The sequence below is a fragment of the Anguilla rostrata genome, chromosome 17 (assembly GCF_018555375.3).
Source record: "Anguilla rostrata isolate EN2019 chromosome 17, ASM1855537v3, whole genome shotgun sequence".
NCBI classification, from domain to species: domain Eukaryota; kingdom Metazoa; phylum Chordata; class Actinopteri; order Anguilliformes; family Anguillidae; genus Anguilla; species Anguilla rostrata.
The window spans coordinates 16,677,782-16,702,721 of NC_057949.1; the positions used below are offsets into that span (position 1 = coordinate 16,677,782).

The following is a 24,940-nucleotide window of genomic DNA, read 5'->3' on the forward strand; positions in this document are numbered from 1 at the left end:
ACAATTTGAGGCATGCATTGATATATGCAAACGACGTGTGTATTAATGTTATTCTACTACTACGACTAGTCAACTCTAACAGAGTGCATATAGGTCCAACAGTGACTCAACAATTAATTTAACACAACATTATACTGTGTACTACTACTACGCCTACTAGCCTATAACAAGAGACACCTTCATATAATTGACTAAATAACTGAAGGAAATACTTTATCATTAATGAACTATTACTTACATTCTGAAACGTGAAAAAGGAGCAATATTTCTGAATTAATTTGAAGTGGTATTATGTCGAATAATTGTATTTTATAAAAACAATAACAACGAAATTCTTATTATTGTTGCATAGGAATTGGATAGCTGATAAAACTAATATATTAACAAGAAAAATTGAATCATTATTATTGAGACATGCTATTACTGAGGGTAAAATGATAAATACGCGAACAAGATTAAATTCAAACGGTAGACTGATATTTCATTATTTTATATTTCCAAGGGCATACTGAAAACCCCAGCCAGCCAATTCAACGTAAAACCTTTAAACATTTAACATTAAAACATTTAAATGCCTAACAATATACTTCAAAATGAATACAAGGAACAGACCACGATGAAATGCTGTTGTAATAATATTGTTCTAGACTTAGTTTATAAATGAAAAATGAATGAATAAACAAGAAGCAGACTAAAATACACAAATGTATCCCATACAGATAAATAGGACATCTCCGGTTAATTACACAGCGGAAACAACAGATTTGGGACAGATATTACGGCTAAATGCATGTATTTGGATGCGTCTCTTCTTGGCAGAGAATTGATGCCATTTCTAAACAACGTAGACCGCATCTATTAAGACAATTTTCTGAATTCATCTCAAATGGTGAAGACAAATCCTTCAATAACAGTAAGTACCCTAATATGTGTGGTTCAACAGAAACAAATGACTGATCAAAAGAAATGAGTTTCAAACTAATCCAAAAACTGCGTGAGGCAGACATTTTCATTGCTTTTGTTCTGAAATGGACCGGTATAACAACGGAATGGTTCTATTTTGTTGATGTTAAGTTAAACGCATTGTTAGTCAGCTTCGGTGGCTTATTTCTGGGAGGATGAACTCAATTTTTCTATGTTTCATAAAAATCAGTAGGCCGAATACCTGAATAATATGAATGTCTCTCGAACATTTCACAATGAGATTACACTCGTAGTCTGTACTTCGAATTTATTCTCTTTCTGAAAGCCAAGCTCGCCTAAGCCATCCGGAGGGTATATCGTGCTTGAAATGAATACATTAAGATAAACAAAAATTACAATACATGTTTTCAATATTTTAAGTAAACCACCCGAATTGACTACACAGTGTAGGCCGGTTGTCAGCATGAAAAATAAGGGTACGTCAACATCAGACAATGATCAGCTGAACAAATAGTAGTCTAATGTGCTCAAATGCAGGTATTCGTGGAAGTCAAACACATGTGGAATTCAACAAGAATTCTAAGTGCAGGCCAATAGGTCTATGGCATAAGATTACTTACATCTTAAAAATTGACATTTAGTTAAAGATAAAATGAGTATCTCCATATCATGATGAAGACATTTCGGTTCTGTTTTATGTTTGTGTTAGGCGTTTAGATCTCGTATGTCGATGCATTTGTAATCCATCTTCTAACATGTTAAACTTCTTAAGCAATGTCAATGGTGTTTAGGCCTACATTAAGTTAAAATACATCCAAATGTATGCCTACAGAAAATATCATAGGTATTATTATTATTATTATTATTATTATCACGACATAATAATAATAATAACAATAATAATAACAATAATAATAATAATAATTATTATTATTATTATTATTATTATTATTATTATTATTATTATAAACATTTTGTCCTTCAAATTAAATGCAAATTGTTTGCTGAATTAAGCTGGTGTTTGGTATTGGACATTCACCAAATTGAACCTATGGATCAACCCAGGTCAACAAGCTGAAAAACAGCTTAGTCCCTAAGGGGGCTATTTTCATAAGCCTATTTGTCTCCATTCAACATGCATATAAATAAACAACGAATTAGGAAAAGTAGTCAACCCAACAGGTATCTTGGGAAAGCCCGTATTTCCGATCCTTTTATTTATCTGCTCAAAAACCGGAAGCAACCAGGCTACAGAAAGCAGACTTACGCTTGCTTTAGGTCGGCTTAACCCTGCCACCAAACAGTATTTTAAAAGTGTCTGTATATGTTGAGGAATTGTTTTACAGTGTCAGTAGAAATGCTAAAATCGCTGGATTTTACAAAGCAATTCAAATTAATTTACCAAAATTGCTTTGGGTAGGCCCTCTCAGTTTTAAGCATCGAATAAATACAATATTCAGGAATAAGTACGAATTTAATATATTGGAGAAAAAAACACCGTTTTTTTAAACTCAGATTGATTTGCTGCATAGTCCGTACTGTTTGAAACAAGTTAATTTGCGTTGTAAGGTTCCCTTCGTAGGCCTACTGCAAGAAATTAAGCTGACACCACTGGATCCGTTGAGGTTGATGATTTATTAGAAACAGCCTGAAATTACAGATATGAATCCTCAGAATAGTTAGGCCGAGTATTTCTTTGTTTCCAAATATGCATTCAACTCTCAAACTTCCAAAAACAATAAGGCCTATAAACTCCAAACGAACAGTTGTCATTCAAAAACGAAAACAGTCCAGTTTTAGTTACAAGTCCACATAAAAGGTATGTCATTCATTATAAGAAAAAAAATGATTAATATGTAGGCTATATACAGATATCTAAAAAAGTTCTTAGGATAAGGCAGACGAATCACACATTCAGGAATATTGATTATAATCCAACGTCGCGCGATGGAATTTGGTAGTTTTATAACCGAGATGATCCATCACATCATCTGTGGTCTCGGCATAGAGTCCTGATGATGAGCGGGGTACCAGTGTCCGAAATTGTTCATGTAGCCGCTTGCGTGCATAGGTGCCCCTTTGCTCGCCATGGACACGTCCCACAGTTGAGGCAGTCCCGGCGAGCAAGGCGAGATGGACGAAGTGGAGTTTAGGTGCTCTCCTTCCGGTCCGCTTGAGCCGTGTTTCATGATTTTCTTGTACTTGGAGCGTTTGTTTTGAAACCATATCTTGACCTTGAAAAGAGAAGGGTAAAATGTGAAATTAACCGTTAATGAATGGTGACGGGTACTACCACTATCCCTGTTAATACTACTAATGGTGACGACGAAGATGATGGCAACAACAGGAACAAAACAGTCATTTTAGAACTGGCATGCATCTTGTGACGGTACACTACGTTCATTGTCATTTCTGTCAATTAACTTCGATATTTAATTCTATTTGAATTTTAGAACATTTCTTCACAATTCCCCACTAATGATATAACAAATATATGAAATACATCGAGCAATGCACGCTGGAGTTACAATAATTTTGATGGGGACGTGCGACCGCATTGTGGGTGTCGCTTGATTATAAGCATGGGTATTATTCTTCTCCGCTTTTTCCACGTGGGCAATGAAAAAAAAAAAAGTTTAGACTATGACCAAAAACTAAAATAGCCCACAGCGGAAAAAGTTAAATGAGACTCAATGCCCCCGCAGAATGTGGTGTAAACAAGACGACAGACCAAATGCCTTACGACTTGGGTTTATTTATGATCATTTTCCCATTAAAAGAATAATGAAAATGAAATTATAAATTGGTTTGTTACAAAGATGGCACAAGATGAATATACCCACAGTGCAGCCAGTATTATAAAATAGTCCCCAAGTAATTCCAACGTTTAGTGAAGCGCAAACTGTGGGTGGTAAGTTATAAAAATATTTTTAAACATTTTCACGCAGAGGCAGGTCTGATACTGATAGCTAGTGTTCCCACAAAACCAAATTTTCTAGAATTATTATTATTATTATTTTTATTATTATTAATAATAATAATAATAATAATAATAATATAATAATAATAAAACAATAATAATAATGATAACAATAATATATTATTATTATTATTATTATTATTATTATTATTAAGCTTCCAATTATCAAGGCATTCATTCATTTTTCATAAAGGATGGTCTATTCTTTTTTGAGACTGAAGTTCTTCAAGAATTCCATCCAAGTCCTTCTGGTGCTCCACAAAACTAAATGCTCTGTGAGACTGTTTTGGACACGGTGCATTGTCTATTTGCAGGTATTCATAACCAGGGAATCTCTCTTATGACTGTTGAATGCTAAAGACTATGGGCAGCAACCTGTTAACAGCCTTTCAATCCAAAAGTACTAGCTAAAGCATAGTTACCTCGTACACATATATACACATAGTTCATTTGCAATAAAAACATCTCTGAGCATTATTATGACTTTATTTTCAATTTTTGGCATGTGCAATAAACATTAGTTAAGAGCCAAAAATACACTAATCCATGCAAGCAACTGAATTCACGAAATTCTTTAAAAAAGTTAAAGTAACTCATTTATACTTGGCAAAAACAGGCTTGCTTGCCAAATGTGAATGTCAAAGTAAAGACCATAGCGAGAGCAGTGAGGTTTCCATCCATAAAAACAGGTTCAAACTCTCCACAGAAACCTTTCAAAGGGGGGAACGTTCTGAAGACGGTGTGAAGCGGTGGGTTTGATCCTGTCTGTTTCAGGCACCCAAGCGATCCCATGTGCCCGAGGAACCCGCGGACGGGTTCCTTCCCCCAATTAAAGGACACGTGCGGGGGCCAAAACCGTCTCCAGCACACAACTGTTTATGCTCACAGATCAAATGCCTGGAAGACATTCACAGCGTTGTTTACTTCTGAGCCATTTTCCTATTATTATAACCGAGAGCCAGTGCTTTTCCCCAGCGCAAAATGGAATAATACAATAAAAGCGTTGCCGTGCACATAATAAAAAGCGCTCCGCAGTGACAGAGAATAAGTCTCCTGAGGTCCTGTAAAATTAAGTCACATTTTTATGTTGTTGTTCATTATGTATATTTGAAATGTCAATCAAGCACATGTAAGTATTCCATAATTGTTGGTTTGGATTGCAGGGGCAACACAGAGTGGTGACAAGGCCTCGGTCTGAAATGTGTGGTAATTGGGCCTTGCAAAAATACTCCAGGCCCAATTCTGCCATACAGGCTTCCTACGAAAGGCAAGCTCTTTTTTTGTCTGCATTAGCAGTCTGCTACCTTCTCCTGCTGGGGGGGGGTCACAGCTTTATAAATTTTACTCTAAAATTTTGACTACACAAATACACAATACTGGAATGAACACAGCAATGAACAATAAAGCATGCATGCATCAAGCACTATGTAAATATGTACAGATCGACTTTACTATGAATATTCAGGAAAAAAAGAACTCTGAGCTGTACTTTAACAATGAATATTAATGTACGGTAAGACTTGAATGTGTGCAGGTGGTAAATCTGCCTTTTCTTTTTTAATTCAATGCTTTTTTTGGGGGGGGTGGGGGGGTGGGGGGGATAGAGATTAACTAAATTTGGCCAAGGAGCATGTTGCTGGGTATATGGACACAGTGGATGAATTTCTTTGTGAAAATAAAAATGATGTCGAGGGCACTCGGGCTATAATCGGGAAATCAAACAGTGAGCTGGATTTTTGCCTTGGCTAGTTTGTTACTTAATTTCTTTGTTTGGTCTTCTTAGTGAGTTCCCAAGAAGCTTTTTCCAGAAAGAAATGCATCTATATTCGATACACCGGGAACATTTTCGTTCCGATTAGCAGATCATTTCCGCACGGTACACAATTCTTTTGACATTGTCAGCGCATTTTAGTCCTGTTCATGTCTGGAAACGTCATGCCGACTGACATTAGCTACAGAGAATAAAGGCCAAAAACATGGTGGTTAAAAGGCCTTCCAGGGCATTCAAAGGAATGCCTAAAACACGTATAGCAAAACAGGCAGATATCCATGCGCAAGTCAAGACATGATAAACTATTTTAAAATATTATAAATGTGAAAGGCATTACATTTTTGAACATACAATGCAGTGAGACTAACCTTTTACATAAATATCATTCCAAGGACAGCTAATCAAACGGGAATGAATTACTAGCTACCGCCTACCTGGGGTAACCGTGAACTGCACTATTATTAAAAATGGCATCAAAAAGTCTGGGTGCATTCTCAGCCAAACCAAAAGACTTAAGGGAGCTCCCTGATCATTTTTATTCCTGTGTTTTCTAGAGATTCCTTGCATAGAAATAAAGGGGGCAGCCATTTAAATGCATGGTCCCTGCTGTTTAACTCATGAATCAGGAGTGAAGCAGACACGCAGTAAAACACTGAACCTCTGTTTTTTCAGCACAATGTACACCTGGGCTTGATTCTGAAAAACATACACACACAGAATGCCTGAACACTATTCCAGAGATGTCTTAAGTGTACATCACATTAGGAGCCGAGCAACTCAAAATAATCGGGCTACTTGGATTAGTATTCAGAGAAATATGAGATACCATAGATTTTAAATAAAATGTGTGTGAAAGAATATGTAAGGGTGACCGTTTCTTTATGCAACACATGGCAAAAGGAAAAGGTAGAAATTAAACCACACATGTGACTGCTCTGTTGGTTCAATGGTCTAGACTGGCTGCGGCTTATAGAAGCAAGGCTGGCTTACGGGAAATTGTCATTACCCCTTATAAAGCTCCTCATCCAAAATACACACACACACACACACAGACAAACTAAACATGCACATTTGGTAGGTGGTGACTGCATATGTCTACATTTGAGATCATTTTCTCGTGTGCGCGCGCATACATGTGTTCGTGTTCGTGACTGTAAAACATGTGCATCATTTGTTGACCAAGAGCAGAAGAAAAAATATATTGAACTCTGTCCACCAGCTGCACGACAAAATTCTGAAAGACGGGTTCAAATCTAAAGCATATCACTTACAAAGGTGTTTACAGGGGCAAATCTTACAGGGGCAAGGCCAAAAGCAGAGCCGGGCGGAACCACATGGGTCGCCAGTCACTTAATCGTGCTCCGTTTTTAACATGGCACCAAAAAATACAGCACTGCTGAAAGTGGCCTGCACGGTGTGGAACACAGAAACGATCAGGTTCGGCTCATACAAACACTGCCTGCGTTCGGTGTGAACAGGCCTCCCTGCCTTCCAAATGAGTCATTTCAAGATTTTTAGCGTAATTTCTCACATACTTAATCTTGAGGATTAATAAAATCCCTTTCATTGTTTTTGTCCGTTGTACCCTTAAATTGCTACGGTTGAATTAAAACTGGGAAATTGATCAAATGACTGGTTTACACTGCAATAGGAGAGTAAATCATCAACAACCAGAAGCTAAATAAGCTGACAAAATGGCTGAATGCTGCAAAGATATTTTAAAAATAACACTGAAATCAAATGGCAGAGTTAAAAGTAACAAAATAAGAGTAGCGACAGCAGGAAGACTCGTAACGCGATAACAATGTGACAGAAGGGTAACTCAATTAAATTCACCTAAATAATAAACAATAACTGGGAATGACCACAGAATAACAAAAACCTGGAACAATGGTTGTGGGAAACCACTGTGCCGAGCAAGAGGCCTCAAGTTTGAGTCATTTTCAAATCGTATCATTACCTCGGAATGCAAGCTCCATGCGTGTGAAAATGTTTACATGACTACAGGTCATGCGAACAGTCGAAAAACATTTGCTACTGTTTTAATGTTACTTAGGAGTGATGATTTGTGGGAAAATGAGTCAGCATCTAAATTACAGGTTAGTTCACAATGATGCAGAAGCACTGCCATTGTCTCAGCAGAAAAAAATAGCCTGCACCACCTAGACAGGTTGCATTTTTCATCACAACTGGCACAGAAACGCCTCTCCCCTTGCAGTTATTACCCCACATACGTCGAAGTCCGACTCGCCCAGGCCGCACATTTATCGCAAATGCTATTTTACAAGTTTAAGGAATCTGCACTAAATATAAATTCAGAATTTGCCAGACAATCCCACTGTGGATTTAATATTAAGTATTGTACTTTGTAAAGCAAAGCCTTTATTTGTATATAATACACAATGTTATATTTGTATACAAGACGCTATAGCAAATCCATGCTGGAATGAGATCACAACAGAAATGTAACCGCTGGATTTTGGATTTTAATTGATTGGGATTATTAACAAAAACGACTGGTAATGAATTTGTGAAATCGGCTGGTCATTCTCTTCGACTTGACAAGAGAAGCAGGCTTTCTTTTTCACTCTCTAAAGGGTAAAGGTTGTTGAGACCGCACTGCGTCACTATATGCCTCACATACCGTACCATGCCGTGAGTGCCGACTCTGAGAATAGCCTATGAGGGGCACAGAGGAGAACGCCTGCCCCAAAAGCCGAAACGCACGGAGGACGGGCGCCTTTCTCAACAGAGCGAGGGCAGGGGAGAGATACACCCTGGATGCACTCAGTCTCATGGCCTTATAGCCCATAATTTAAGTCCTCTCTCCTTATCTTTGTCCTTCCTGAACTCACAGAAATGCCACTGGTAATAGTAATACGACAATATACCAAAATATATTGAAATGACACAAAATACTCCAACACATCACAATATATGGCTAAATATAATATTATTGCAACTTCAATATGTAATTATATCTTAAATATACATCACATTTCAATACACGCATTACTAGTTAACATGATAATTTACTAAATGTCCACATATTTGCAATATATTGAGGTATATTGCATTCTGCAAGGACAGCGGGACCAATACCGACAAAGCATTTCACCCATACCAGTAACTTTGCGTACAACTGAAAACGCTTTCTGTAGCCTGTTCATATTGTGACAGTACAAGTATGGGCTCTTCTTAAATTAACCACAAATACATGGAGACCGGGCATTAAAATTAGATCTGGAGGAGCTACAGGGCAGGAGAATGTCGCGGCACCCATTTTGCAAATGAAATCAGATCAAGATGGAGGCTCGGTTCCCTTAACTATACCTCTTCCTTTGGACCGTGAATTCTCCTTTGCTGTACCCCCACCACCCCCCCTCCCCACCCCCAACTCTCCTCACTCTGCAAAAAAAGGCCAGCTTGTTTGCTTATGTTTTTATATCTCTGTTAATATGTTAATTTTCAAATGAATCCCTCAAGTGATTTACCATTTCGCCACTACACTACTGAAAGTATTCCCTTGTTAGCCAGGCCATTAATCCTTTGATGGTAGTCTTCAAACAGCTTGAAAAATTATTCTCAGAGGATTGCGGCAAGGAAATTTGTTAACTCAGCTGAATTGTGCTATTTTCTGTGAGTAAAGGTCACAAGCTGAGTGAATGAATTTGGGGAATCTTTCAGCACAACTTACAGTATAAAACAAATATAGGTAAGTATAATATACTATATAAATAAAATAAAATATTGCAATTATACAAAAACAAATGTCCATAAAATAACCATATTTTTATCTGATTTTTTAAAGCAATTTAATTATTGGTTTTGTTACACCAAAACTTTGTTACAGTTGCAATTGCATACTGTAAAATGTAAAATCTGTTAAATGTGTTCTTCAAAGTTAAAACTCAAGACAAGTTCAAGGAAGAACAAATTGGTCCCTGGACGATTTTAAGAATGTGTGTGGAGTGAAAGGGTCGCTTAAAATTCTGAAACGATATATCCACAACTTCTGTGGGCACTCTTTGCCTGCGGCAAGATGGCCGCCGCTTATCTCCCTCCCACTGCCCTGTGATGCCAAGGAGGTTCTGTATGTTCACAGAGAAGTTGACAAGTTCAGAAAATGTTCAACTGAAAGTCACCTTAACATTTTTTGGGAATCCAGACACTTAAGGAATTCAGGGTAACCATCCATAAGTAGTGCATGTCATGATTAGTAAGTAATTAAAGGAGAGCACAAATGCCACATAATACATTATGTCCTTGGCTGGCTTCGCTGCCAGAGGTGGAATTACACTGTTCCCTTGCAGTGTTGTGCCCATCAAACATCTGCAAAAGTGTGGCATACAATGCCATTCACTTCTCATGGCTGATTCACTCGAACACAAAACCTTTTTACATACATGAACTCTTAAGGAAAACAAAAAACGAACACACAGGTTTGACTCCCTCACCCAATATGTTCTGGGTTATAAATAAACAAAATGTAACATTTCAACCCACGAATAGTCGTTGATCATTCAGCAAACATTATTTTGTTGGTTTCACTCTTTAAAATAATGAAAATTATTGAACTAGTGAAAATAATAATAAATATGAATAAGAATCATGAACGTAAATTCAAATTGTCTGTCTCTTAATCACAATTGTAGCTCATGTGGTTCTGTGAGTGGGAATCCCACTGCTAGTTAATATATGTCATAGAACAGAATTTCAGTGGAGAGTTGTGATGTGAGTTTCACTGAAACAATTCTGTAAGTTTCATTTAATTACCTAGAACTGTCAGACTCCTATTTAATTACTCAGGGCTTACTCTACGGGGGTAGTGAAGTTATATTCAATAAATATATATAAAAAATGTAATACCTCCTACACTTCATAAGTAAAAAAATGTATTACTGCCTACACTGTATTATTACAAAATATAATACCTCCTACACTATGATTAAACTCAAGACACATTCTGATAGAGCTTTTAGCTTGATTTGACATTACACTCATTCTTTATGCATACACACATACTTTCCCTGATCTTGAATATATGAAAGCCTGTTCGGAAAGAGGACCTTGTATTTTTGTCCTTTGCAACTCTATTTTAACGAGTTTCTAAACCATCCAAATAAAGGTTTCCCACTCATTTTAACCTGCGACAACGCACACGACTCCAGGAATAGATAGGCTACATTACGACAAGGGTGTCATTTCATTTTTAGCCCATTAAATTAGTTAAACGAAATAATTTTAAGTCAAATTCCAAAACACTCCGTCAGTGTTCCATTGAGACGTGATTTCCTACCAGCTCAACATGATTATCATCAGAATGATCTCTCACACTCAAGTCACTTTCTTTTTTTCCCCTGCATAAATGCACCGCTACCAGACACAGTAATTTGGAAAAGTCAAATCAGACCATAAATCTAAAAAGGAGTAATAGACTTCGTCTCCATACAAACGACCTGAACCCAAAATTCATCCTGCGGCACAAAAACCGCCGCCGAAAACGTGTTCTGCCGTTGTAAGCAACAGAAATTGCGTCAGATACAGGCAGTAAATTTACCTGCGTTTGAGTCAGGCCCAACTTTGCCGCCAAATCCGCGCGCTCGGGCAAGGCGAGGTACTGGGTTTGCTGAAATCTCTGGTTGAGCACCTGCAGCTGTAAACTGGAGTAGATGGTTCTGGGTTTTCGGATCTTCTTCCCTTTGCCGTTTATGCGAATCTCTCCATTTTCTATGACGGTCGGCTTCTCGTGATCTTAACACGGGACCAAAAAAAAAAAAAAAAAACATTAGAGAAGAAATGGTTAAACCAGGTTTGAGCAAAATCCAATGCAGCCCAGTTCACAGATCTTAGCGGGATCTATTTGCGTTTGTTGCAGAATACATCATTTGTGAGTAAAATGAACTGAACTGTATTGTAGTTAAAGGCTTTCGTCTCACTGTATTTCGCCTGATTCTGGCACTCGACCCCTTGGAGTAGGCCCAGGTCTCAGTAACTCAGTCTAGAAGTGGAAAAAAGCCTAACATAGACTCCTGAATTATCGGGCATTTTAAATGGATGGCTATACCTTTCAAGTCAAATTTACCAAAAGGGGTTTGACAATTCTCACAGATATTTCAGAAATATGCCTACATCGGAGGTTTTCTTTTTTTCTTCTTTTCCATCGTTCTCACAAGCTTGCTGATACGTGCCTGTACATGCATACATATGATTAATAAGGGAATTTAAAAAAAGATCGGCAGATCACTTAGGTTCTCACTCTCTGCTTATTGGCCTAGTCTTTGCCGTTTACCATTTAACATGTTCGTTGATATTTAGCCTAATTTATGCCAGTAGGCCTAATCACAGAAACACGATCACTACATTAAAACGAATTGATTCTCCAGTTAGATTTATGGTGAAGTGAAACTCCCCCTGCTCTGGACACAATAGTAGGCGACAAATTGTGAAAGAGTATTAAAGAGGGAATCATATCCAATAATAATAATAATAATAATAATAATAATAATGAGATTTTAAACCATTTGGAGACATAAATGACCAATTATAGGCTACACCAACTATATACGTGAGAACTTCAAACTGGAGGAGAAAAAGTTTATTTCTCGCCGCAAGAGTCCTAAGACACAAATGCCGTTGATCACGATGATGCTCCCATTGCTACTACTGTTACTAACAAGAACAATACTAATAATAATTCGATGTATTAATTTCTGATTTTCCCGATAGCCTACTCTCTATTATTAAAAATCTCAACTGAAAACCCGTCAGTGATTAATCTGAAAGGTAGCCTATCCATGCCTTTGTAAAACTACGATATTAGTCATCGGATATTTATTAAGTCCTGCCATTGAAACACTGAACAAAACGAGATACAAGTAATTACAAAGGCAAATACCACGGAGCTTATGATTAAAGGAAAATGGTTTTCAGATTCCATGTTTCCACAAAGCCTTGTATTTGCGGGAAACCACAGAGTGAATGTTAAGCGTGTCAGTGCTCCTCCTTTTTATTTACCGTGTAATAGTTCTGCATGAAGCATACATCACACTCTTTACACTCCGGCCTGCACCGCCGCCAATGCACTTCATAGACACTAACAGATTGATCACCTACACGTCGACGGATACACGATAGGCCTATTGGATATAGCCATTAAAACAGGCTTATCAAATCGACCTGAAAACCGACCAAGAAAATACAAAAATGATTAATTTGATATTATGTCGATATGTGTTCGGTGTGTGTGTGTGTGTGTGTGTGTGTGAGAGAGAGAGAGAGAGAGAGAGAGAGTTAAAGTACGTGTAGCGTATTGATTACTCTGTATTGCTATATTTGGATCAATGACGAATTAGTCCGTGTAAAATCTAAACATGCAGCAGAAGGGTACCAAGACGTTACAGGTAACAGGGGATGCTGCGCATGTAGTTTTACGGTTTGAATCATTACATTTTGTTGTTTTGGAAAATGGTTTAAAAGACAAAGATTAAATGCGTAACAAGTATATTCACAGAAAAGGGCATTCTGAGGAATAAAGGTACAGTTGAGGCAATTTGTTGTTCTTTAGGGAACACATTTGCCCAATGATCTGAGTACTAATAAGTACCTTTTAAAATAAAAAAAGGTATTTGAATGATGTGTTTCTGGATAGGGTACAAGTTTATGTCCCTATAGGGTAGCACCCCAGTGACAAGTGTTAGTACCTTTACATACGCTTTTTCATACCTTTTTTTCTGAGTGTTTCGGTGCGAAAATGACCAGAACACGATCAACTTACGATAGTATAGTCCACTAATGGTATGAGCTATAAAACTATTCAAAAGCAACAACTTAAAACTGATTATACCAGCACACAAAAACCCGTGTAATGATATGTAGTTCCACCATAATTACAAGTGTGGTTCATTTTCATTAGGGGCGTTAACACACAAACTTTTCATCTGAAATTACAGATATAGGCTACTTGGGCAACGTTTAATATTAACGGGAATTAGGCTACGTAATTTTAGCGCACAACGCGAAGGCTGCGTCAACACATGCATAGACCATAGGTCACTCATACACCAGCACGGGACGTTGCCAGTTTTATACAACACCGTTTAGTCAAAATCAGCTATTAATAGGCTACATTAGCATTACGCGTATATATAAAACCTAACACACATCTCCAGACGAAAAACATCTTATGAACATTCACATAGAGCTTTTTCATTTGGTTTTCGCTCCACAACACCATTTGTTATTGTAGCCTACTTTGCGAAACCAGAAACACACATATACCGCAGAAAACATTTACTTCAGGGCACAACGAGCTTTAAAAAATTAAAAATAATTATATTTCACGTACCAGTGTCTTCTAGTCTTGTGTGCCCCAAAGCGCTGTTGTGATTGTTATGTTGGTAGGGCAGGTACGTGCTGGGATGGTGAGTAGGGACCGTGCTCGGGTAAGTGTATCCCACCGGGCGTCCGTACGAGCTCGCGCTGGACGAGAAGGGGCTCTCGTGCTGCGAGTGTCCACCAGCATGCAATCCGTGAACCGGATAGTGGTTGCGAGACAACGCGGGGGCGTGTTGCTGATGGGTAGGGAACCCGTGACCGAACTCCAGAAAGGCTGATTTTGATGGGTCTGGAGCAACCAAACTATCAGGCATTGAACTCATAGTCATCATTGATCGTGAGGTCCATGAAAACGAGGTGGTAAGACGGACTGCATAAAATTGCCGTTAACGAGAGAAAAGTTGAACCAGATCCATCCTTCAAAAACAGCGGAGTAAAATGTATTCCTTAGCTTGCAAATGCACCTCCAGATTCTTGACAAATGCACCGTGTAGAGTTAGCCTAAATATGGTTTAGAGGAAATCGCAGTTAAATCTTCAGGAAACTTCGCAGTTTCTCCAAATACTTCATGGATATGAATCCGAAGTCTCGCAACCCCACTTGGTATCCGCGAACGCCTCACTGATTGGTTGCGAGAACCTGCTATGTCACTCGACCCCAAGGGCAAAGCCAATTAAATGGATTAAAGCTAACGAACTCTGCCTGCATGATCAGTTCATTAGCGCGACTTTTCAATAACCATATATATATATATATATATATATATATATATATATATATATATGTGTGTGTGTGTGTGTGTGTGTGTGTGTGTGTGTATTTTGTCTTTTTTGCTTTTATAATCAAATGTAGCCAATGCCAATAAAATGTGTAGGATACAGATGAAATGTCTACGTGAAGTCAGGTCAACTCTACTTTTCTGTAATACATCGAGGTACTTGACTGTTTTGAACAAAGCTACAACTGATTACAAGTTTATCTCAATATTAAAAACGTCACCACGAAATATTGCCACAAGTCGCTGCAACTCAAAATAGGCTACGGTCCATATGAAATAACAAGATTTACGTAACGGTATTCGTTAAACTGCAGATGCATGATATTACATTTACTCAAACTATGCTGAAATACCTGGTATTCCAAGGTCACGCAACGCACGGAAGAGGAGAAAAACGCAACCACAAAACAGATGACCAGTAAAACACCAAAATATCAGAAAGTAGGCCTAGTTAAATAGATGGACATACATCGAATAAATACACATTTCCAAGAGTAAATAAATAAATGCACATAGTTTAGACTGTGTGTTATTGTAAAAGTTAAAACCCTGTTCTCGATGGCAATATAAAACGTGTGATTTGATGTAATCCGAGAACTGAACACCGTAATTTAAACCAAACAGCGTTCACTGTCTTGGTATTTACATCCCGATGTTTTCAATTAACTGGAATATTTGTAAACAAAACATATGAAGAAAGAAAACGACACTCGCGATATGTGGAGGAGAGTGCAGGGGCACACGTGTTTAGTGTCTCTGACTCTGCGCTATTCAGAATAGATTAGTCGACTGCATGATAGGCAAAACGGTAGACTCATCTCTTTGTGTCCACAGATACTGGATACAGAGGAGGATATCAACATGTTAAAAGCGGTTGTATTATCATTTTCAGCCAAAAGAACACAAGGGTGATTTATCTCCAAGAGAGTAATTTATGTCCGAGAATTAATAGGCAGAAACAGACCGACAGACAAACGTAGACTACCGTGCGCTACATAGGCTATAGAGCCTTAGGCGTGCACACTGAACATTTTTAGGCCCTCAATTTAAAGTGTTCAGTGTACAGTCAACTCTGAATACATCTGGCTGATCGACCTTTGTGTGTGTGTGTGTGTAGGGAGACTTTGGTGGATCACGTCACTGATATCACAATGCCGGTTGCAGACTTTTTAATGAGAGTGAGTCGCAACAGAAAATGTGTCAGTCACACTATTATCTGGAATACACATGCACCTTAACAATTTAACTGTTAGATGTCTATATAGCATATGAACTTAGGCGCTTTGCAGCAAACCAGCATTGCTTTCATCAGAATAACACATAAAATTAACACTGCACATGAAATATAGCTTATGGTATTGTTTATTTTTATATTTCAAAATAACAATAAATATACTGAACTAAACCAATTGTAGCGTTGAACAATTTACAAAATAGCCTAACAACAGCAGCAGCAGTTGTCAACAACAACAACAATCATAATAATAATAATAATAATAATAATAATATCAACCAGTTCAAATGCGTTCAGTGAATGCAACACTGTAGGGCAAAAACAAATCCAAACATTTGGTATGACAGCAGCACAGAAGTTCACATTTAAAGACCTACTTTGAACTATAGAGGATCTTAACTTTCTTTTAAATTAAAATCGGACAGGTGTTTGTTTTATCAACATTTAGAGTACGCTAACCTGAATACATGTGCAATACCATCTATAAACCGACATATTATGTTTGAACGAGTAAACAGGCCAGAAAATAACGTGCTATTATCTCCTTAAAGGAAACTCTAAGACCTTCGTTAAAAAATAATTTCATAATTATTATATTTAAGGGGTATATTAGAAGAGAGCCAGTTGCAATGTCTAAAGCTTTTTATAGTCTAAGAAGCACGCGCCTAATTGGCACTAACCCTTTCCATGTGAATACCATTTTGTTCACTCTACGGAGATCCCAAAGGTCCAAGTGATGAGGATTGAAATTTGCTTCATAATTATTTTGATAATTTAATATAAACGATACGACTAATTATGAGCATATGAATTGCTGAAGGAATTCGCTTGTTTTATTAAAAAGTATATTACACATTGCACACACACACTTTGCGTGCTGGTTTTTGCGTACATTGGCTAAGTCCAATGAAATGTATTTACATTGAATTTAGGTGGAATTTCAATCATAAATGATACCCTAATACACCTAATACACAACTACGAACAAAACCTAAAGTCGGCCAATATAGCTTATGACAGGTTATTAATATTCAAATGTTATATAAATTCAACACACATACGCACGCACGCGCACACACACGCGCGCGCACACATACACACCCACCCGTATAAACAAAACCGAAGTGCGCGCGTATGTGTCCGATTTATTAAATGTGATTATATATTAACATCGACAAAAATATATACATTCCATATAAATAGAACACTTTCTATCCAAGACCCAATTGCAAGGACACACTTTCAAAAATGTAAGTGTGGCAATTTATGGCGAATAAAAGAACAATATACAGCTATGCACTCTGCTGATCAGATGCCCACGGGGCCAGGCCTCGTATTTAATCCCGTTTGAACGTGTAACATTATAACTTGACAGCTCTTTGAAGATATGTCAGAATATTTTGTGAGTGACAACCCGGCGCCAGACTGCAATCCAGAAGTCTTTGTCACTGACGCATCACATTCAGCTTGTCTGTAAGCACTTTTGTTCTTAAAAAATGAAGCTCTTTTAACAACAACATCAAACCACAACAACAACAACAACAATAATAATAATAATAAAAACAAAGAATATTAAAATACAATACTGGCCAAATTAAAATTCTGGTTAATGTGTATCTGAAGTTTTGCGATGGATGTCATTACACTAAATAACTTGAAAACTTTTTTACAGTATGGAAAATAAATAATCAAAACACAGAATACCTTTTTTGTGTGAGTATGTATTTCCACGATATTGTCTGAAGTTCTTAATTCACCACCATTTTGGGGAAGAGACCAATAAATACAAAACGTCAGAATAAATTCAACATATTCTAATTTCCAGACAGCAGGGCGTCTTTACATGTTCCATTCAGAAATTCGCTGTATTTTTACAGCTTCATTTGGCGCCAACATACTGTATTGGCGCGCACCATTGAAAATGTATGGACTTGTTGCGGGACTGTTGCTGCAGGACGTATGTCATTAGATAAAAGACCTGACGTATCGAGAATTACAGTTCCCGTGATCTTTTTATCTCACGCCAAAATTCCCCACGTCTCTGATTTAACCCGTAACCGTCGAACACGCCCTCCTTCAACCTTAAACCGTGTAATTTCAGCAGACTGTTGCCAACACCGACTTTTCCCCCTTTATTCCCTTCTTGAAGGTCAACAGTGAATTACTCAATACTATACATGTGACTGTATAGGTAAGTAGTAAGACCTGAAGCTTAAGTAAGATATTACTTTAAACTTCAAAATAAATTTGAGGCTGGTAATTACAAAAAAGAAAAATGAAACAAAACGAGGAGCAATAGAATCTTCAGAAGTATGTAAATTGGTATTCTTAGAAGTATTCTTTTAAAATGGCTTAATTTCAATATATTTGAAATTAATTAATATAACATCTGAATATTACTTAGCTGTTATATAAGCTATTTTGGGCAACTTGAGGTTTTCTATGTAGTTGTTATAGGGTGTGTTAGGTTATCATTTTTGATAGAAATTCCACATGAAATTCAATGTGAATATTTAAATGGGCTTAACAGTTCTACACAAACGCCTTATTTGATACGAAACACAAGGCAAAAGGGCCTTAAAAGTTGACCAGCAGATGCAAAAAGTGTGTGTGTATCATTTTGGTTCATAACTCAGGCTTTTAATGTTGACCATTTTGGAAGTTCCCCAAGGAAATATGATGTATGATGTTTTTTAGCATAAAGTATGCCATATACTTTCCTATACCCCTCACTAATAAACGGACGTTCATAGTGTTCCCGCATTAATACATGCGTGCACGCACACACGCTGAGCTAGGACTGAGCTACAGGAAACAGCCAGAATGACCTCTTCCACGACACACGTCATCCACACTCTTACAAGTGGAAACCAGATTCCCAGCCCATGGAAATCTTTACAGACAGGAGGCCTGATCTGACACTTACACATAAAACCCACTGTGGACGATGCCAGAGAGCTGAATGAAGAAATGATGGCAGTTCCTGAGCATGCAAAGGAAGCCGCTTAGCAACGAACTCTGTGGTGACAGGGGAGCTCGGTGATAGAGACGACAGCTAGCTGGAGTGCCGGCGGAGTTCAAATCTGGCCCTGCTGATTTGTGTCAGACTTTCGCTGCCAGGTCTCGTCACCATGGTAATTGAAGAGTCTCAGCAGCATCGTTAGACTTTGATTCCGACCCCCGTCAAAATTCTGGAACCAAAGCTGTGATGCTGTCCCATTACTAATACTGATCTGCACGTCCAATTAAGGACAGAGCGGGAGGCTACAAATGCGTCTGCTACAGTCCTTGCCATTGGGGTTGCTCCTCAACCGGGTGTGCACATGTGTTTGACTGTGTGTGTGTGCAACAGAATGAGAGAGTAAGTGTGTGTGTGTGTGTGTAACAGAATGAGAGAGCAAGTGTGTGTGTGTGTTTAACCGAATGAGAGCAATGTGTGTGTCTGCACAAGTTTGTGTGAGTGTGTGTGTACGTGTGTGTGCGTGCATGCTCCAGAGAGAGAGAGAGAGAGAGAGAGAGAGAGAGCGCGTTCACAGGTGCATGAGTGTGGTATGTGTGTTTATGCATGCTCCGTGTGTGTGCGTGCATTTCAGGGTGGTGGGAGGTCATAGCTGGCCCAGCAGCTGCTCATTTTGGTCACGTTCAGTGTGTGGGGCTAGCTCACACGGGCCGCTGGGCACCAGCACCAAACCGTCTTCAGCAGGAGCTGGAGGACAGCCTAAGTCTCTGTGGTGCACAAAACCAACACACACACACACACACACACACGCACACTGACACACACATGCACTCGCATGCACACTGACACACACATGCACACACACACGCACACACACACACACGCACGCGCACACACACAGACACACACGCACACACAGAAAGCCGCAAATGATTATGTTCTTAAGCGCTGCTAAGTCACATTTGGAAAAAGCAGAGAGCCAGTGATTCCTGGGCTTTGTCATTAAAGTGCTGATGGGCCATGGAAGCCAGGCCAAAGAGAGAGAGAGAGAGAGAGAGGGAGGAAGGGAGGGCCAGTGCCCACACTGTCCACGCTCTAAAGGCATACCCACAAAACACGCTAGCCAATCTCCTTTATCAACGCGCTGCCACATTGCTCTTCCACCTCACGCCGTTAGGCCGCAATGTCAGCCCCCTCTCGGTGTCACGAGCAGTTAATCGCGGTGCGGAAAGAGCACCTCGCAGTATTCGCATACTTTATATGTTTAATCGGTTGTAGCGTTTTTCAGCTGTTTCTTCAAATTGGTGATGGGATTTAAAAAAGAAAAGGAAAAAGAGCAGCCTTCTGCACTTCTATTGCATTTTTGAAAACTCTACTCCTGCAGGGGGAAAGCAGAGAGGGTAACCGATGGAGAAAGGATCATAGCACAGAAAGTGACACAGAGGGACACCGGTCCCCCAGTCAGGCCGCACGTTCACACGCGATTTAAGACTCGACCACCGTACGGACCACGCGTGCCATGAGCCAGAGCTCTCATTGTGCCCCTTTTTAAACGCCCTGTCGCCCTCAAAAGCGCCGCTTCCAGTGTGCCACAAAGGCGAGCTACGCTCAAGATGCAAATCCAAAACCTGAAATGGCGACAGAGGTCACGGGGCGGCCCCGGAAAGAGGGATTAAGCGGCGGTTTTCGCGCCAGGAGGCCGCAAAAACGTCCGGCGGTTTTCAGGTGAACTCCGGGGGAGATAGAGAGAGGGGCGCGATCGCGGGGCGAGCGTACGCGCCGGCGTGCCAAAGAGACACGACACAGAGGAGTGGCGGGCGGGGCGGGCTGTCGGGACCGGGGGCGAACTGGCGAATAAAGGGTGCAGTCGGGACAGAGGGCGGACCGGCGAATAAAGGGTGCAGTCGGGACCGAGGGCGGACCGGCGAATAAAGGGTGCAGTCGGGACCGAGGGCGGACCGGCGAATAAAGGGTGCAGTCGGGACCGAGGGCGGACCGGTGAATAAAGGGTGCAGTTGGGACCGGGGGCGGACCGGCGAATAAAGGGTGCAGTAGGGACCGGGGGCGGACCGGCGAATAAAGGGTGCAGTTGGGAGCGGAGCGGCTCCCAGCAGGGTGGTGCCGCTAACCGGTGCCACCTCCGAATGCCTGTCATAACAGCGAGCGAGGGAGCGAGGGAGGGAGGGAGGGAGGGAGGGAGGGAGGCAGATGTGCGGAGTTGAAAAGGAAAGGTAGACTCTCTTTAAGGTTGTAATTATGTCTGCATTACGGAGGAGAACAAAGCGGAGCCCTGCAGTCAGCGCGCGGGGAAGTGTCCTCGCCGCGGCTTACTGCGCGCTGGGGAGAAGCGCTAATAACAATGCGCCCGAGCGCGGCCCAGACTGGCTGGCGTCGCCGCCGCCCCAAACGCGCGCCCCTTCGCATGCGAGTGGGCGTGCGCCCGCGCCCCGCAGCTCGTGTGCGGTCTGTCCGTCACGTCTCGCCCCGGCACGGCTGCCAGCCTGCTCTTTTGAACTTACCTTTCTTTTTTTTTTTCCCGTGGCGTTTGTCTGCTGTGTTTGTGTGTGTGTGTGTGTGTATGCGTGTGTGTGTGCGTGTGTGGATGTATGTATGTACATATGCACGCATTTGTTCATGCGTGCGCTTGAGCTTGCATGTGTGCAAGGGCGCGTCCGTGCGCATGAGAGAGTATGACAGCGTGGGTGTGGCAGAGTGCGTGTGTGAAAGAGTGCATCACGCAATCCGCCTGTCATTTTTCTGTCAGGAAAGATCTGTGAGTCTGACGTTCTGAGCCAGTGCTTTGCCCTCGGCCTTTTGGCCTCTGTTAGCCTGCGTGGAAGCGCCGAAAAACATTTCAAAATCTCCAGGGCAATGCACCCCCCCCAACCCCCCCAACCCTCCCGTCTGTCACTCCTTACGCCTGTAACATCATCTTTATGGCTCCACAAAATGCACCACACGTTAGCTTGCTTGGATTAAGCAAGATATTGGTCCTTACAACCGCAAAAAAAAATCTTACCATAGTCCTTTTTATCTCTTCTGAACAATTTTTACCACTTCTTTCTTTTTGTCTCCTAAATTTTGGAATTTGGCAGTTTTTTCGGAAATGCGGCTCTTGAGTCACGGGTATGACGCTTCGCCATTTCACGAGCCCAGAGGCCGCACACCAAGGCGGGAGCTGCCCCGTGCGTTAACAACGCAGACGCCGCGGTCTGATTGGGTGAGTGGCTCTGAAGCACTGGAGGCCTGCGACGGAGCCAGTCTCCTCCGGTGTGCGGGGATACGGTTACAGGTGGCCACGCCTGGGGTCAATCCCTCCCTGGAAACACAATACACCCTTTCCTAACTTCCTGGCACAATTCACACTATCCCCGGACAGGCTGTAGTATTACTGTACGTCACAAAGGGGGAGGATTACCGGCTTTGCTCTCTCTTTCATAATTATTTTCAGTGCGTTTCTTTGACAGGTTTTCTGCGGGTGGGTGCAGCGGATAAACTTTGCACCATAACCTCTGGCCAAATCGCAACATTTTTTATTTGCGGGCGCAAACTTTTAAAAATTAGCCAATTTAAATATCTGGTCAGCTGATCAGTTACAGCCCACTAGCAGTTAACCAACCCCACGTTAAGCCCAAGCGTGACAGTTAATATGTGAGGTTTAGGTGTGAGTGAAGTACACAATAAGAATTAAAATAAAGATTAGAAGGGATTATGAGCTTTTGCCTGCAAACGGGCAAGCCAAAAACATGCATATTTTATTCAAACTGTGCATGCAAAACCAGTCCAACAACCGACAAAAAAATTAACATTTGATCACTTTCTGCAAGAAAACTGATTGTTCACAAGCTATAATTTCTAATGCACAAAGTGATGGGTTTTCAAAAAAAAGTGTTTCAGATTTTCAAAATGGGTGACTACAGTAAATATGCTATTAAAATTCTACAATGCTTTCAGATTGAATATATTGAATGACTAAATGGCTAATTCCCAAATGTGCACATTCTGCTAACGTGCTAACACACATTCCTACTAGAAAGCAAAACAAAGTATAAAATGTACCTGGTTACATGACTGTCCATGTAATATTGCTCTTTCTAAAGCAAAGGAGGAAGATATTTCAGGAGAAATAAGTCAGTTGCTTTGTAGGTTTACTGTATTGTGTGTAACTTACACGGGAGATGTTACAGTACTTTTTGTTTATTTTGTTTGTCGTCTGCAGATAATGTATCACATTTAGTGTAAAACAGAAGCACTGTCTTCCTCCTCATATGAATGATAGATGTAATCATTTTAGTCATTTTGTATTTTATTTGTGCATTTATTTGTACATTTGTTCTGCGTAATGTCCTTTCAATCTGATGGGGAAAAAACTTTCTATTTCTCCATTATCCAGGCAGTGTGTGTTTCATGTGTTCGCCCAAGCCAGGTTGCTCATATAAAGATATAGTGGCTTAAATGGTTATATTTCAGAGAAAAATTAACATATCTCGGAAAACTACTATTGTCCCTTATCGTACCATTGACAGCTCACAGCTTTTTTAATTAAAGCAAGCACACTGAACAACATTATTTCATGAAGAGAGAGAGAGAGAGAGAGAGAATAACATGTCAGGTGTCAACAAAAACAGGGACGTGGATCTTCGGGAAGGAAATAACCCTCAGGGCAGGTGAAAAAAGTTAATCCTTCAGAAAGCAGCGGCTTTTTAAAATATGTTTTTGCAAGAAGGCAGAACTTGAATGAGAATAGCAGTTTAGGCTCTGCACGAGATCAACATACTGAATGAAACACAAATAAAAGTAAAAAATGTATTAAAGACACACACAATGAAGCGCATATTCTGATGGCGATCAATCCTTAAAACTATGGCCACTAAATAATTGCTTGTCCAGCATTTCTGTATTGCATTTTTGTCTTATTTTTGGATTATATAAGTCGAAAAAACGTGATGTAAATCTGGTTTTCCAGAGAGACATAGATAACTCCACGTCCCCCTGCAGGCAGCAGTTCCAGGACTGATCGACGTAATGAGGGCAGGGATGTTCTCCCCTCTGACGTATTTTCGCACAACTGGCATCACGTGCAAGACCACTCCGGTTGTGAATTGGAAAATAATGCCACCAGACTGTTTTGTTGAATTAAAAATCAAATTCATCATTACTAACAGCATGTGCACTGGTTAATATAAAAGCAGTCGGAAAATAGTCAACTATACGTCCACGATCAATGTTTAATGCTCAAGCGACGCAGCCACCGAAGCTATAATTAATTTTTAACTGTTCCTCGCGCCATGGCACCGAAGGAAGACACAACTGTGGCTATTTCCTTGTATTTGGATGTAATGCACATGCAATAGAAATTTAAATATTGATTTGAGGGATCTGAGATGTGTGCTTCGTTGCATTACTCTATAAGATAACACATAAGTAACGAGATTTACTTGTATGCATGTGGGATTTTTTCACTTCACAAACAAATCGAAATTAATACGTTTTCCTTTTATCTTAGAACATCTAGTGATGTGGTGCCATTGTAGAGAAACAAAACAAATGTAACGATTTTGTGGAAATAAAGCGTAATTGTACCGACTGCAAACAATTAGAAATCGATGTTAATGGACAGGAGCCCAAAAGCGGGTAGCATTTTATATATGAAATTTACGCATGAAATAGAGAATAGATAAAAGGGGGGGGGGGGGGGGTGGTAACTCGAACTGCACTGACATATTTTAGACATGGCTTGTGTTTATTCTGTTTTGTTCTTTCGCTTCTCATGTCCTTATAGAAAGTCGTTTTCATTGTGTATTAATTACGCCTGTAGTAGGCTGAAGCACAAATTCGTCCCCTATAGTTAAAACATTCCAAGTGAGAAATGTGAAATTGAACGATTTTCTTCCACAACATAAATGCAAGCACACCCCGTTAACTCACATTGAGCTGAATAACAAAAAGCGTATGTA

At 39.9% G+C, this 24,940-nt stretch overlaps 1 protein-coding gene across 8 annotated transcripts in view; it reads right to left on the minus strand.

The window, feature by feature from the left end:
• Nucleotides 1-2,540: 2,540 nt before the first annotated feature.
• The window catches only part of dlx4b (distal-less homeobox 4b), a 133,777-nt gene continuing 111,377 nt past the window's right edge, over nt 2,541-24,940 (minus strand). For 7 of the 8 annotated variants that reach the window (XM_064314994.1, XM_064314998.1, XM_064314993.1 and 4 more), the window contains 2 exons: nt 11,236-11,429; nt 2,541-3,158 (listed from right to left, as the gene is read on the minus strand). In XM_064314994.1, the coding sequence (XP_064171064.1) occupies nt 2,907-3,158; nt 11,236-11,429 (446 nt within the window). In that variant the 3' untranslated portion in view covers nt 2,541-2,906. Of the gene's footprint in view, nt 3,159-11,235; nt 11,430-14,022; nt 14,650-24,940 lie in introns of those variants that run through there. The other variant, XM_064314996.1, reaches the window with a different exon arrangement.